This window comes from Cinclus cinclus, chromosome 4, assembly GCF_963662255.1.
Source record: "Cinclus cinclus chromosome 4, bCinCin1.1, whole genome shotgun sequence".
Classification (NCBI taxonomy): Eukaryota; Metazoa; Chordata; class Aves; order Passeriformes; family Cinclidae; genus Cinclus; species Cinclus cinclus.
The window spans coordinates 43347833-43363112 of NC_085049.1; the positions used below are offsets into that span (position 1 = coordinate 43347833).

At 38.8% G+C, this 15280-nt stretch overlaps 1 protein-coding gene across 2 annotated transcripts in view; it reads left to right on the forward strand.

The window, feature by feature from the left end:
- The window catches only part of SRGAP1 (SLIT-ROBO Rho GTPase activating protein 1), a 137827-nt gene that overhangs the window by 108127 nt on the left and 14420 nt on the right, over positions 1 to 15280 (forward strand). For both annotated transcript variants that reach the window (XM_062491168.1, XM_062491169.1), the window contains exons 13-16: positions 3118 to 3178; positions 3334 to 3411; positions 4907 to 5041; positions 14401 to 14506. In XM_062491168.1, the coding sequence (XP_062347152.1) occupies positions 3118 to 3178; positions 3334 to 3411; positions 4907 to 5041; positions 14401 to 14506 (380 nt within the window). The remainder of the gene's footprint in view (positions 1 to 3117; positions 3179 to 3333; positions 3412 to 4906; positions 5042 to 14400; positions 14507 to 15280) is intronic.

A 15280-nucleotide genomic window follows, 5' to 3' on the forward strand; every position in this document is an offset into this window, starting at 1 on the left:
GCTCTCGGGTTGCATTCCTGCCTGGCTCAAAATAAGTTCTTTCAAAGACCTGGAGGGAGAAGTTTGCATTAAGAAATGAGTGTGCAAATATAGCAGGCAAAACTAAACCAGAGCAGAACTCTGGAGGGATTATAGTCTTAAATGATGGATATTTTCTTCCTCGTTTTCAAGGACTTGCCCATATCACAGTTTGTGCATCTGGATGCTAGCTGACGCAGCTATGGGAAAGAATTCTTTAAAAAAATTGTAAAAATATATTTATAAATGCAGGTAGTAAAATTCTTGACTGCAGACTCTGTGAATGGGGTTTGAATGTTACAGGGATTTTTTTTCTTGTTTGCTATAGCTAGTGGCAAACATTTTGCAGAACAAATTCTGTGCTCAGTGGCACTGTACTGAATTAGCTTGGTTTTTACTGATTTGAATCAAGCTTTCAGTCATCCTCAGTACAACTAAAGGGAAAATTGTTATTATTATTATTTTTATTGTTACATGGTAGATGCAGTGAAAGACTTTGAGAAATCATCACATGAAAAAATAGATGAGTATCATGGGCAGTTTCTTGCTTGAGGGTGAAAATAAGCAAGGAAGAAGAAATTCTCACAAAGTCCCTAGACTAAAGGACAAAGCAAATCAGGAGAAATGGTACCCCATCGTTTTCCCTCACAGAGAAAAGGGTTATAATAAATGGCAGTGTGGCTGACAGGGCTTACTTGCAAGTGGGGAGTCCTACATAATTAGTCTTTCAAAAGGGAAGAGGTCAGAAAAGCTGGTGGCCTTATGCCGATGTGGGAGCTACCTTAGGGCAGCATCTCTGCCCAAAGACCATGTCATTCCTGATAGGGATGAGACATTTTGACAGGCACAGCTAGTGAAATACAGTATCACGCCAAACTGCTTTTTGTTAGAGTTTTGCATCATAAAAAGTTGTAACTAGTCACAAACATACATTCACTGACTACACACATCAGATTAAATTCACAGTAGCAGTAGAGTCACTGTTCTTGACACTCACCAACACAGATTGTTACTTCAAATTATTTTCCTTTGATTAGATCCAAAAGGGCAAAGCTGTTAAATTTAGATTATTTCAAGGTATTCCTTAAGTACAAACTTTTGTGCAGTTCTGAACAGATTCTCCAAAACCAGGTATGAAAGTGATTTGGATTTTGGGGTTTTTTTGTAATTTCTTACTGCAAACACCGTCTTTTCCTAGCCTTTATATTCTTTGCACGAACCAGTGTACTAACAGGAGATGTGGGTGCATGTTGTGCGTTTTTTCTAATACTCTGCTTTTCTGGAGAGCCAGGCTGCTTGGTGTTGGTGAAGATGACTGTGTTTCTGGGTTTAGCAGCTGACCTGTTCCAAGGGGTATTTTATTTAGCTGCTACCGAACCATGACACAAGCGAAAGAGGAAATGCTAATCCAGCCACTGCTGGCTCTTGGCTAGCCAGTCTTTGCTAGGTTTTAAATTAAAAGACAAACAAGCCACAATTTAAATGGCATAGTTAGTGATAATAGGCTTTTGTAAGCCCCACTAAAACAGCACAGAGTACGGCTATGGTTAGGGGCTTAGCTTACCTCAGAAGTGCAATGTTTCATTGCTTTACTGTGTGTTATTTTTCAAACTTTTTGTTTTTTTCTACTTGAGCTTATTTCATAAACTTCCCATTAGTGTAGTTTAGATCAAAACAAAGTACTCATTTATAAGAGGAAGTGTGTATTCTAAATTACATGGTGCTTTTGGATTAATGATCTTATAATTCAGGCTGATTTTATACTAAACTTGCAAATGAATTAGTCAATTGTCTGAGCACTTATATATTGGAAATTCATTTGGAAAGAAAAATTACAGCTTCCAAGACAAGAAATTCTAAGATTATTTATGAAATAGTAATTTCTGCAGCATAAGCACCCACTTTTAATTAAATATATATCCAAATAATTTTTAATCATATTATTTATGTCTTTAATCTATATTTGATAACTTGTGGTCACTAATGTGCTTGGGTTAAAATACCATTTTTTAAAGTGCAAAAGCAAAAGGTTTCCAATGGTTCTTTTGGAAAATAAGCAGTTTAAAAGAAAAAGACAAGTAACTCACTGAAAATTAATGTATAGTCATCTCCCTCTCCCATGACAAATGCTTTTTATCATTTTTAAAAACACTTTTGTGTAACTGAAAATGTAGCTACAGACTTAATACTGTATCACTGCTGAGATGAGGAGCTGTGATTCCTGAGCTCTGCCAGTGGCAGGTGGAGAGATACAGGCTGTGACCTCCCTTTCCCAGTAACCTTGTGCATAGAGATGAAGCAGCTGAACCACATGCTCAGCTCAAAGTAGCTGCAATTCACCACCCGGGGATTACCAACCATTTAGAGTAGCCAGAAACAACCTGCCAGGCCATCATCTGCCCCGTGGTAGGGCACACAAACCAGCAGAGCCCTTAGCAGTGCTCTCAGTCAGGAGGGAGACATTGTGGTATCCTATGCAATGTCATTTGGTGGCTCTGCTCCAAGAATGTTTCTGGTAGTCCAGCAAATCTAGAAAAGCCTTGTAAATTGTCTGTGACAAACTTATTTTTACGAAAAAAAAAACAACCCTACCAAACAACTAAAAAAACCCACATTGAGGAATTGGGTCCTGTATAATTAAGGTCCACATAGGATTTTCTTCATCAGGAAAGGAAAGGTCACTTAAATGGATGCAGAGGGATCATCTTCATCATGATTTTTTTTTAAATAATAATCTTTTTAGGAGGCAAATTTACTGCTTTTACTCATTTTGCTTCAAAAATCTAAAACGCATGAGCTTAGATGTTACATACAGTGTTAGCCAGATATGGTGACAGAGGTAGAGAACTGAATTTTCCGATTAAATTATTTTAAGGACCATAATCCTTTTCTTTGCCTATTATTTTTCCTCCCTCCCTAAATGGGAAGAGAACTCTGTTATTAGTGGTATTTTTTTCCTTAGGTGTTTTTTTTGCCAGCACTGTATGTCCATGTAGATTGACCAAGAAAGTGCATTTTCACATTGAGCCCATAGCAGGGAGGTTTCCTCTTTCTTGTCTGCAGCTCACTCATTCTACTCTTTTTTTTTTTTTTTTGCAGGATTCTGGGCAAGTCATTCCTCTTATTGTGGAAAGTTGCATCAGATTTATAAATTTATATGGTAAGCTCCGAAAGAAATTGTCATTTCATTATTGTCCTTTTTCATATATCTTTTACATTACTCGTTTAGCACCACAGCTATGTTTTTAAAATACAGATTTAAAGTATCTTTAAAAATAAATTAATTTCTCACCACTTTCTCCCATTTTTCTCCAGGTCTTCAGCATCAGGGAATTTTTAGAGTGTCTGGTTCCCAGGTGGAAGTCAATGATATTAAAAATTCATTTGAGAGAGGTAATTGGATTTTCATTTATTTGAACACCTTAATATCTGACATTCAAAAATCTTTTAAATTCTATTTATTTTCTTTGATGTTTAGTCAGATTGTCTGTACTGTGTGTACTACACCTGAAACTTTGGACCATCACATGCTTAAACATGAAGTACAATGATGACATGTGCATGTCATCCATTATGTCCTAGGAGCTTTAGGGTTTTTCTCATTTTGTTTAGACAAGACTTAGGACTCTTCAATCAACTATAAACATTAGTTTTTTGTTAATGGTAAACTGCAAATAATAGCTTTCGTATATTTTATTTCAAAGATCCTCAGAAAAGAAAGCTAATTTGATTCGAGACTACTTAATGAAATTTGGAAGTTCTGTTGTTTGATCTACTAGCATACACGTGCTCAACTTTCTGGTCCTTCTGCCAAAGTTGCATCATGATCCAGGAAAATAGGGGGTAAAAAAAAGGGTCATTCCATTTTTCATTCCCAAAGGAAACTTCAGCCCCAGAGGAGCAATTAAATGAAAAATGCCCGGAAGTAAAACCAGCTTTTTCAATATCAGTGGCTTGTAACACCCAGCCTAGGATTGCTCTGCTAGGGAAACAAGGATCCAGCCATCCTCCAACTATGTTAAAGCAGTCCTTTTTACAATTTTTTTAAATCTTGCATTCTTTTTTTCTCGAGTCTTAAAAGCTGGGTTGTTTTAATTTCTACAGAATATTAAAACTTCTGCAGATAATCTCCTAATGACAAAAGAAAAGCAAGAAGTCTTGTGACTAAAACAATGAAAAGATATGCAAAGTATTTTGCTCCCCAGTATTAGTTATATATATCTTGTTAAACCTGATCTTTTCTTCTACAAGATACATAAAGCAGCTGTTTTCACTTGCTAAGTGAAGCCAAATCCCTCCATTCTCCAGCTTCTATATCTGCTTATTCTTAACTCCTCCTTCTAGGCAGTGTTACCCTTGAAGATCCATACATAAAGTGTTTCAAAATAAAGATTAAGGCTTTAAAATTACAACAATAAAATAGTGCAGTCATGGCTGAGGTTTCAGTTAGGTTTTCAACCAAATGGTTGCACGTATTCCTGATGTTTTTAAGAATGAAGACACATTTTCAATTCAATGAGTGATCAAACTCCGTTTGTTTTATGTAGGGCTCCAAAGAAAAGTCTGCAAAACTCTGTTCAATTAAGAGCATTTGGCTTTTCTGTTTTACTAACCGTAAATCACAACATGTCCATAAATATCTAGCTGGAAGTTCAGGACCTAAGAGATCACTTGGTTATGTAATTTTAAGGAAGCTTTATTTAGGCTGCCTTTTTTTAGTTTAATCATAGCCTGGGATTTCTAAATCAGTGTTTATTATCTTACTTGAATGCTTGCATTGCCAACTCCCACACACTTAAAACAAAAACCACCCAAAATGTCACTCAAAAATGTTCCATGCAAGAATGCTCCTGGATGTGTGTTTCATTCACTTTATTTACTTTTTAAGGTGAAAATCCTTTGGCAGACGACCAAAGTAACCATGACATTAACTCAGTTGCTGGAGTACTGAAGCTCTATTTCCGAGGGCTGGAAAATCCTGTCTTTCCTAAGGAAAGATTTAATGATCTTATTTCTTGTATCAGTAAGTAGAAATTTCTGGTTTTTTTCAATAGAATTTTACTTTCAGATACACAGTAGTAGCCTGAAAAAAGAGCTAACTTCACAGATTTTCCTGAGATTATTTGTTTGCTGTGTGTAGCAGTCTGGCTCAGTTGTTAGTCATACTCACAGCTGTGGTTGTTCCCTTTTTCCATTGGGATTAATGTACAGTACAATTCTTTTTTTAATAGGGCAAGAAGAATATCTTTTGGTATACAAGGGATAGTTAAATTTAAACACGTTATGATTTTCCTCTGTGCACTGAGGCAGACAGAAGTGAATGAAGTCATGGACATGCAGACGGATTGTGTTACTTTCCAAGGTTTCATGCCCTACAGCTTGTGGTCAGCACTGGTGAATAAGTAACTAACTGCTCAACATTGTGTGATTCTGGAGCTTTATGGTACTCAGCTGAAAACTCTTGGGTGCAGGGATGGAGGGGAGCAGCTGAGTGTTGTCTGCAGGAGAGCCTGGTCTGCCTTCCCACACACGAGTTGTAATGGGATGCCCTTGAAGAGCATCGCATGATCTGTGCGCTGCTGGTTCTCCTAGCCAGACACAGAGAGGTTGTAGTAATTTGGAAATTTGTCAGTGGATGAGTGAATTGCTCTGACATGCACAAAACCTCTTCCAGTTCACTGACCCCTGCAGATGTTGAGGGGCAAGGCCAAGCCAGCCATCAGTAGTAGACCTGCTGTTCCCTGTGGGCACAGCGGTCAGAGGAGCTAGAAGAGGAAGAGGAGGAATTCTTTGAGGAAGAATTTCCTTTCTACCTTTTCTTGATAACTTGCCTCCTTCAACTGAAGGGAGAAAGAGGCAGTTTCACAGGTAATGAGAGCCAGTCCTTTGGGATATTAATTAGGTCAGGCTCTCCAAACAGTTGTTTTGGCAGAGGTCTCAGCCCAGCAGGCAAGGCCACCAACTGATGGGTGCACAGTGTCCCAGGCTGGCAGTCAGGTGTGGTTTTTGGCTCCCTACTTGGGGGACACAATGTGTGTGGTTTGCTTCCCACACAGGAAGGATTGCAGTAATTCCTCCTGGAGGTTGCAAATACGTGGATCACTGTGGCCACATCTATGTGCAGTATTTTGTGTTTCTTTTCTTTTTTTTTCTCCAAGATTTTCTGCAGCTGTTGCTGTTTTTGCTGTTTACAGACTTGGTGGCACTGAGGAGTCTTAAAAAGTCCTGAAAACCACAGTTTAGCAGTGTGATCCCTGATGCTGAGGGGGCAGAGTCTTTTTAGGAAGCATAATGCTGGTTTTGCTTCAGTTCAGCTTTAACTGACTGTGGTGCCACAGCCCAGAAAATCTCTGCAAGTCATAGGAATTGAAATCTAAAAATGGATCATTTTGACTGAGTGATCTTCTGCATGACAGGGGATGATAGAACTTTACCTAATAATCCTGCACTGGCTTCCATAACTTCTGGATGAATCAAAGCATATCTGCTGGAAAAATTTGTTGATTTAGTGACTTTGGTAGGTAGAAAATCTATTGCATTCTTGGATAAGTTGTTCAAATGAATAATCACTTTCATCATTAAACATTTGTACCAGATTTCTTTCTCAAAGTTTCTGCTGTCAGATTCTGCTCACTTGATCTCTCTATGTCCTCATTATTTTGACTAAGCATTAAGAAAAATATGAATGGTGGTTCTTACATGTGAAGATGTTACTGCAGTCTGCTCTGTTGAAGAGCTTTAAATCCAATTGTTAACTAAATTGTAAAATACCATGAATGAGAGCTCAGTTTACAGAGATTATACAGGTGAATACTCAGGAGATGCAAAGATACTTGCCCAAAACAGCCTTTTAAATGTGCTCCAAGAAGAGGAACCTGGATGATTTCAGAGTTCTCATTCACTGTTGAAAGTGCTGATGAGGGAGTAGGATAATGTGGAAAGAGGGGTAGAAGTTCAGTGGATGGAGCAGATAGATGCACAGACCTGCATAGACAGGAGAGATTTACCAGCCTTTCAGAGCATCACTGTCTAAGAGGGTTCTAGTTCAGTTATCCTGAAAAAAGTATTTATTTTGTTGTTAAGAACTTCAAGAAAAATGGCTGTGAATACTAGATCCCTAGTGCTAGGTCTTATTTTTCCATAGAGAATGTCCAACTATTGCATGTTCCTAGAAGGCAATGAATTCTTTTCTTGCAAAAGGGTTGACAATCTCTTATTTAAATAATAGTATCATCCAGCAGAGCTGAAATCAGTTAACAACAAAGACACTGCTTTTCACAACAACATTTTTAAATGTGTATTGAGAAAGAGGTGTTGCTGCCTGATCCTAGTTTAGACTGAGTGTTCTCTGAGTGTTCATGAATTTGGATTGTCATCTTTGTGACAGTTTGTCAAAAATGGTGTAATGACTGAGTAGTTTTGCTAGCTTTGGCTTCTGCTATTGCTGTTGTACAAGAAAACGGGATTTTAGTCTGATAATATGTTGTAAGACTCTGAGATCTGTTTTCTTACAGGTTTGGGGAGAAGCATGGGGGGGGATGATTTCGTTGCTTGGTTTGGTTTTCATGAGATTATCATTAGGGGCATGCTGGCTTCAGCACAGGGGGGGAGAGTTAAGTGTGGACCAAGGTGGGACAAAGGGGGTTTTCCTTTTAAGCACACCGGGGTGAGTTTACTTTGTGTTGTCACAGTGGGGGGAATGTGAATGAAGTATGGGGAAAGAAACAGCTCTTGTTCCTTGCATCCAGAGCCAGTGCCAGAACCATATGCTGAGAACAAGGGGAGTGTGGCTGTATCTTCTGGTTATCTGAGAAGCCTTAGGTGGAGTTTTTTTGTAGCTGTGTACTATTCTGTGTGCTTTGTTGAATGGTGCACCACTTCCAAGGAATAAGAATACTTTGTTAGGGAAAAAAAACCTAAAACAAACCAGCCTTTTGAAATACTATATGTAGCACCTACATGGTACATACTGTCCATAGACTGAGAGTCTAAAACACCATTTCCGCTGCTGCATTCTAACTTTAACACCGGATATCTTTCAAAAAGGAGAATTGTCTAAGCAAGATTTCTCCTTCATTTCAGACTTTGAATCAGTCATAGTTCCATTAGGCTTTTTTCTGTGCTTATGTGGCCTCACATATGATGTATCTTGCTCTTCCTGCTAATGGGAGCACGGCCAGACTCCCTTTTTCTGTGTGAATTTAGGTTACTGTAATTTCTTTAGATCACAATTGATACATAAAGTCTAGAAAACTTTCACAGCTTTAATTAAGCATTTCTAAATATTCTTAATTCATATTGTGTTCATGATCTGAAAAACAGTGGGGAAAGGAATAAACATTCTTTTCAAATAGTTTTTCAAGATAAATGTCAGTGTGGTTTCTTAGTTGTTGGCAGAAATTGTTACAGAAGGGGAGAGGGAGAAAGCAAATTTGTAAAGTTAATGTTCAAATAAAACTGTAAAAGGGCAGAATGTCACACATTTTATATGGAACTGTAGTGTTGCCAGTGAAAAATGCCTTGAAACTGAAGTACTTAGTTATGGATGTCAGGCATAATTGAGGCTACAGCTGCAAAATGAACCTTTCCTCAGTACAGCCACCAAGAAATTCCTTTACATTTATGCATGTATTTCCAAATGAAATAGAGCATTGTGAGTTAATGCTTTCCATGTTGTCAATACAGTGGAAACAATGTGAAATTACTGTGATTTTTATGGCAATTTGTATTAATTACACTCATGAGAACAGTGTTTTTTTGTTTGGACTTATGATCTAATTTAGATAAAATTTGGGCCAAGTTATATGTGCTGGGCCAGAGCAAGCATGAAAGGTAGAACAGAACATAAAGAATCCATCTGATTATGGACCATAATTGTCTATTTTCATCTTAAGGAGTGGCTACTCTTGGTCCTAGTATCATTCTTTAATCCAGAGGACAATCCAAGGTTGGGGTGGGAAGGAGGAGAGTTGCAGTGCACTTCTTTCTGCCCCTTTGTAGAAACAGATTGGGCCAAAGACAAGAAAAGTATTTGTACCAGGAGCTATGTGGAGGCAGAAAATGAGCAGAATGCTGTGCTCAGTAAGGCTGGCTGTAATTCACTTCACTGCTGGGAGACTGCAGTTTCTCTCCTGGTGTGAGCTCTTACACACATGACTTACTTAAGTCCACATTTACATAGAGAGTTGTGCCATGCAGCCGCAGACACACCTCAGCTATTCAGACTGCTTAACATCTGCACAGAGCATTACAGTTCTTCTAGGTTTCATTTCCCTTGCTTTAAATTTCATGAACAAAAATGGCAAGATGAATGAAAACTTACATCTTTTTTCCTTCTGATTTTTGTCATTTTAGTCCCTTGCCACCAGCAGTGCCTGTTTACCTAAAGACATAAATGTTATGGAAAGAAAAATATTTTTCTGCTTTTCTAGACTGGTGCCCATTACTTAAAAAGTAGAAAACTACCCTGAATTGTCAACTCTCCATGAAGAAATCTCAACAATATAGAAAGTGTTTTCTTCCCTGAATGACAGTGGAGATTGTCCTCCTGTAATGCCTTCTTAAATAGATCTGAAAGAGCTGTAAGTGGCATTGCTGAGTTAATATATACGTATCTTTGAGCTGGATTGGACTTATCTACCAGAATGAAAAGAGGCACAAAATTGTTAACTTCAGCACTAGTACATATTCATGCAGATAACTTGTCAGCTGCAAATTGACCGTAAAAATTACATCTGCAAGTGTAACTCAGTCCCATTTGACATTCACAGGGTGTGTAAAATATGCATTAGGCATTCACTCTGTTACTAGTAGGTGCCACACCAAGTGGAAATAGCGAGTAAACCCCACATAGAGATACTGCATTGGATTTTATTCTTCAAAGCTGTGGTTATAAAGTAGAGATATCTTACATTACCATTGTTTCCTTCCTCCTCTGTGCTACCATTGCTTGTGAAATATGCTTACCTTGCACAGCACTGGATGTTAGTTGTAACACAGTTCATTAGTTGCTGACACCAGGTTTCTCCTCCTGTATGTTTTGATCAATATCTTCCCTTTGCCAAATATTTGCAATCCTGTTCTTCATACTGAGATTGACCCCTGGAGGTTGGCTCTTAAGAAAGGCTGGTTGAACATTTGCAATCCAGAGCTGATGTTTCTAAGCTCTGCCTGCTCCCAGGCTGAACCTTTTCAGGTGGATAATCATGTCTCACCTCCAGTGCAGGAGAGGCCATGTGTATGACCAAGTACAGTGCTTCCTTTGCTTCTTTAAATTAAATAAACAGAGTAGTATGCAGCTGTCCAGTTGGCCCAAAATACTTTGAAACCACCAGCAATTGCTCCCTTGCATAAGACTTGTATTCTGCATCACTGCATCAATATATTTGAGTATATTGCCTTTTACATGCTCCACTACCTCAAGAGTTATTGTTTCATTAAATTTTAATTTACATTTTCCTAGTGTTATTTGTGATGAATATGCCCCTATTTATACCTCTATTTTTATTTCTAATTTAGTTTTTGTTTATTTGTGTTTGGGGACTTCTGTTAGTAATTGTGTTTTCTCCCCTCTCAGGTTTCCTTTATTCTTCTGAGATAGATTTTTCACTTCTGATCTGTTTCACTTTAGAGTTACCTTTGCAAAAACCTCATTGTGAGTGACCAGGAGGTAAAAACTGTTATTTCTACTGGAAAAGTAGAGATTCATTGTTTCTCAGTAAGTGAAAGAGACCATGCCTCTCCAGAAGAGGTTTCCAGTGTTCTTGGAGACTGAAGATCACACTTTTCAAGACTTGAGTGCCTAGGATTTATGTCTATCTCATGTGATTGAGAGTCAGTCCTTAGTGTGTGGCTGACAGAGAGGCAGCTAGCTGATAAATATATGCAATTAATTAATCTCATCTGGACTCATCATGACATTCATCATCTCATGACATTAATCTCATCTAGATTCGTTCATCCAGATCAAGCATATGGAATGTTTGCAGAGTAAGTCCATGTGAGATCAGTAAATAAAACATTTTCCGAGAGCAATGCAGGATTGCACCTCAACAGATTTTTTGTGGAGCTTGTGATCTGCCTTTTTGGAGGATTTTATGAACAAGTTGAACAGACATCTCTCAGAGGGGATTAAAGTGAAGTCAGAGGCTAAGACTGTGGATTTAAATGACCTCTGAGCTCTCTGCTTTTCATTTTTTGTGATAACTGGTAGAAGCTTCTTAAAGCCAAAGCACCTGAGAATCTTAGATGCCTAGGTAATGTTATGGATACACAGAAAATCAAATTCCTTATATTATTAGGATACTTTGTTCTGCTCTTGTCTAATGAAAATATATTAATTGTTCTGGGCTCAGGTGCCTGACTCTTCCACAAAGTGCTCTAGTCATGAAGCTCCAGAATCTGGTTCCTTCCCCTCCTCTTGTTTTCTACAAGTGTCTGCTGTGCTCTGCTTTGACAGAAGCACAGTGTTCCCACACCAAACAGCTTCTCATTTTGCTGACAGGAGGCTCTCCTGCTTGTGGGTTTGATCCCCATGGCAGAGATGGCTCTGGTAGGCAGATGTATCAGACCAGAGCTCCAAAAATTTTGCATTGCTCTGAGAACTGGGAACTAGAAAATAATCACCATTTCAGTGTGTGATATTTTGTTTACATTAGCCTTGATTTGTAGTTGATATTCCTGTGTCCTTCATAGAGATCTCACTTCCCTGTATCTCTCCACACTCAGAAAAAATACATTAGTTCTCAGTGTGTTTGGCCTTGCCAGAGACTTGTCCTCTTTCTTGTCTTCGGGAATATGAGTCTCATCATACCATTAGAGTAATGAACCAGTTTTCAAATCCCTTGATCTCTATTTCAGCTCAACAGTTAAATTGCCTTACTAGGACAAATCATGTAATATCAAGCACTTCTGTTTTCTTAGCTGAGAAATGGGCAATACCTCACCAGGCATTCAGGTAAAAAAAAACAAAACAGAGTAATGAAAAAAGTGTCTCCAACGGAAGTACTGTGAGAGGGGAAACGTGTCCAGCGTTCTCCAGCATTGAGCTTGCCAGTATTTCCTTGTAGCAACCGGATTATAGGTTGGATGACCCATCTGCCCTGAGAGTCTCTTTAAAAGAGCAAAGCCGGTGGAGGCAAAGCAATGATTTAGCTTTCCTCTGCATGGGAAGCAGCAGAGCTGCAAATTCTTTCTGCCTGCATGTAAAAATACTGTTCTGTATTCATTAGATCTTTCCAGAGTATCCAAACACTCATGTACTGTATACACTCAAGCAATGATGAAGTTCAGCTCCACATTTAAAAGCAGCATGCCAATACATTACATTATTACCTAGCTCCTTTAAATCAAATCAGTACTGGGAAATAAAAGCCTCCTGAAATAATATGGAAAGCACATAAATTTACCACTTGACAGTAGTTTGGATTTTCAATAAAGGGATTTTCATGAAAACTGAGTCTGGGTTACCAGGAAAGTACTGGAAGCACACACATCTCATTCAAGCATGTATGGCTTGTAACTGCTTCAGCATGGAGTTCAGGTCATTTCCAGTGCTTAGTACTGATCATGCTCCTGGTAGAATACATGATAGTTCAACACATGACTACACAGCCAGAATCTCTACACCCACTCTGCCATCTTTTTGCTGCCTATTAGGCCTGTCAAACTTGTCTAGGAATTGCTTGGAAGAATTGTAATCAGCAGAGACAACAAGCACACTGGAGAGTGTGATAACAACTGAGTGGTAGTTGTGTGCCAGTGTGCCCCATCCTGGTTTAGCTCACTGGTTTAGATAGAGCTATTGCAGTGATCCAGGCAGCACACTGCTAAAAGGAGCTGCTAAACCCACTTTGGGTCCTAGCCCAGTGCATTTCTCAGGTCTGATTTGAATTCAGCAATGACTGGACCTGACCCAGGGCCAGTCTCCAGAATTGTCTGTAGGAGGCAGGACTGTGGTACAAGGCATTAGCCAAGAAAGGCTGTAATGCAAGTCCTGGTGTTGCATCAAAACTCCCCTCCAGCTTCCCACATGCAGCACAAAGTGCTGCTGAAGCAGGAGTATTGGAAGATATACTGGAATGGGAAAGGAGAACTATAGTTGCTCTGTGGATCCTCACTGTGCAGGCAGCTCCCAGACTTGGCATGTCCCTGCCATGGACACCAGTTCTTAACCAGTAACCAGAAAAACTTCTTGACTCATGCAGTCTGTCTTTACAAGAAACGTAAAAATAAATTTCAGGCCCATGCTCCACTTGAGACGGCTTGAACTGATTTCCAGCTGGTTTGGGTTCAGAGTAACTCATTAGGTCATCAATTATACAGCCTGTCAGCAGTCCTTTTTCCTACCAGCTCTGCAGCAGCTCACCAGGGACACTGTCCAGCCTTCAGGGTCTCTGCTGGGGAATACATTTTTACTTTCTGCCAGAGTTTTGCTATTCTGCTCCTGCAGTAGAAACCATAATCCAAATGAGCTTCCTTCATACAAACAGTGGTAGACTGTTGTCCTTCTGTAGAAACTCTGATGTTTAGTGCCACTGGGCAGGATTTCTCAGTCTGCTAAGATTTCCCCAGAAGTTGTTAATTGCAACATATTTTCTTGGCTCACATAATAAGCATTACTGAAATTTGAGGTTGTTTCCAACAGTGTCATTTACTGTGGACTCAGGAAAAGCACTGACTTAAAACACTGAGATACTGCTTATTCTGAAAAACAGTTCAAGCTTTTGTCCCATCATTGCCCCACTTGCAGCCACATAGTATTTCTGACCAACACAGAAGATAGTGCATCCTTGTTACTAGACATTAGGAACTGATGCTTTTATCAGATGATTTTTCCGCATGAGAAGAATTTCCATGGACTGCTATAAAATCATTTGAGAAAAACACGATCTTTGGGTTTCTTGGCTCCATACCAAAAAAATAAGGCCTTTCTCCTATTTTGCCACTAAGAGAGTTATAGCTGGACATTTGATTAGGAAAACTTGCTAGAGGAGCTTAGTGATAGGATTATATATCTGATGTGAACATTCAAATAAAGAAAATGCATCTTCATTTGAAAGGAATGGCTAACATCTTTCCTTGGTTCCTTCAGGTTATTTATATACTGGTTTTGTGGTTTTGTGAGCTGTCAAGCTCAGCAAGTGGCCAGCCTTTGACTTAGGCAGATTTGTATCTTCTTTATAAACTGTTATTTTTAAGCTGTGTGGTTTTAATGACGGGGAGAAGAACTTCTAGATCTCGTTTTTCTAACAGGCCAAAATTAGACAATACTGACTAGAGGCATGCGATGATAAAGATTCAAAGTAAACTGAGTAAATGGACTGAATGCTCTTTTAGACAATCATATACAAGGGAACATAAAATAATTTCTTCTGTTTGCAGGAATAGACAATCTCTATGAGAGGGCTCTTCACATCCGCAAACTCCTCCTTACTTTGCCCAGGTCGGTCCTTATAGTGATGAGATACCTCTTTGCCTTCCTCAATCAGTAAGTACTTACCCCAGGTACCACATCTTTTTCTGCCTTCCTTTGCTGCTACTGAAGTTCTTTGGGTTTGCTCATACTCATATAGAACTCACATTTAAGCTCCATTTAACACAAAAGATGAACTTCTAATTGGCAGTGAAAATAGAATGAAAACACTGGATTCTATTCAAATTAAAATTCCATTTGTCCAAACTTGAACAAGACAGATTAAAAAGTGTTGCCTGAAATGGGGAGTGCAGTCTACAGCATTAAAGCTGGCAACAAAATAAGCCAATAAGAAAAATAATAAATACAAACTATAGCTACATTAAAACTAGTTTATGCAATTTAAAAATGCAATTCTTTTCCTTATCTCAAGCTGATTTCTCCTGATGGGAAAAAACCCCAGTATATTTAAGTAACATAGGCTTACAAGCTATCTGCTTGAAGCTAGGAACTGCCAGAGTGAGACTTTGTCTTGCTGCTTCTGTTTTCTGATAATAGGAGTATGAGTACAGAGAAGACACATCAAAGTGTATGCTTTGATGTAGAGTAGCTTGGTTCTCACATTGCAAAACACAGGCTGGAAGGAAGGTTGTATGAGAGGGAAAGTGGTGTTCATGTCTTCATCATCCCAGAAAAAAACTTATTTTTGTAAGAGTAAATTAGAGACAGGTTGGGCAGTTGAACTGTATTTCTCCCTCCAGTCCTTCATGGCCCTCTCTGGTTTTGCTGACCCCAATGGTTTCACTGAAAATTTTGCTTATGTGCTTTTTGCCCTGATTCTAACTTTTC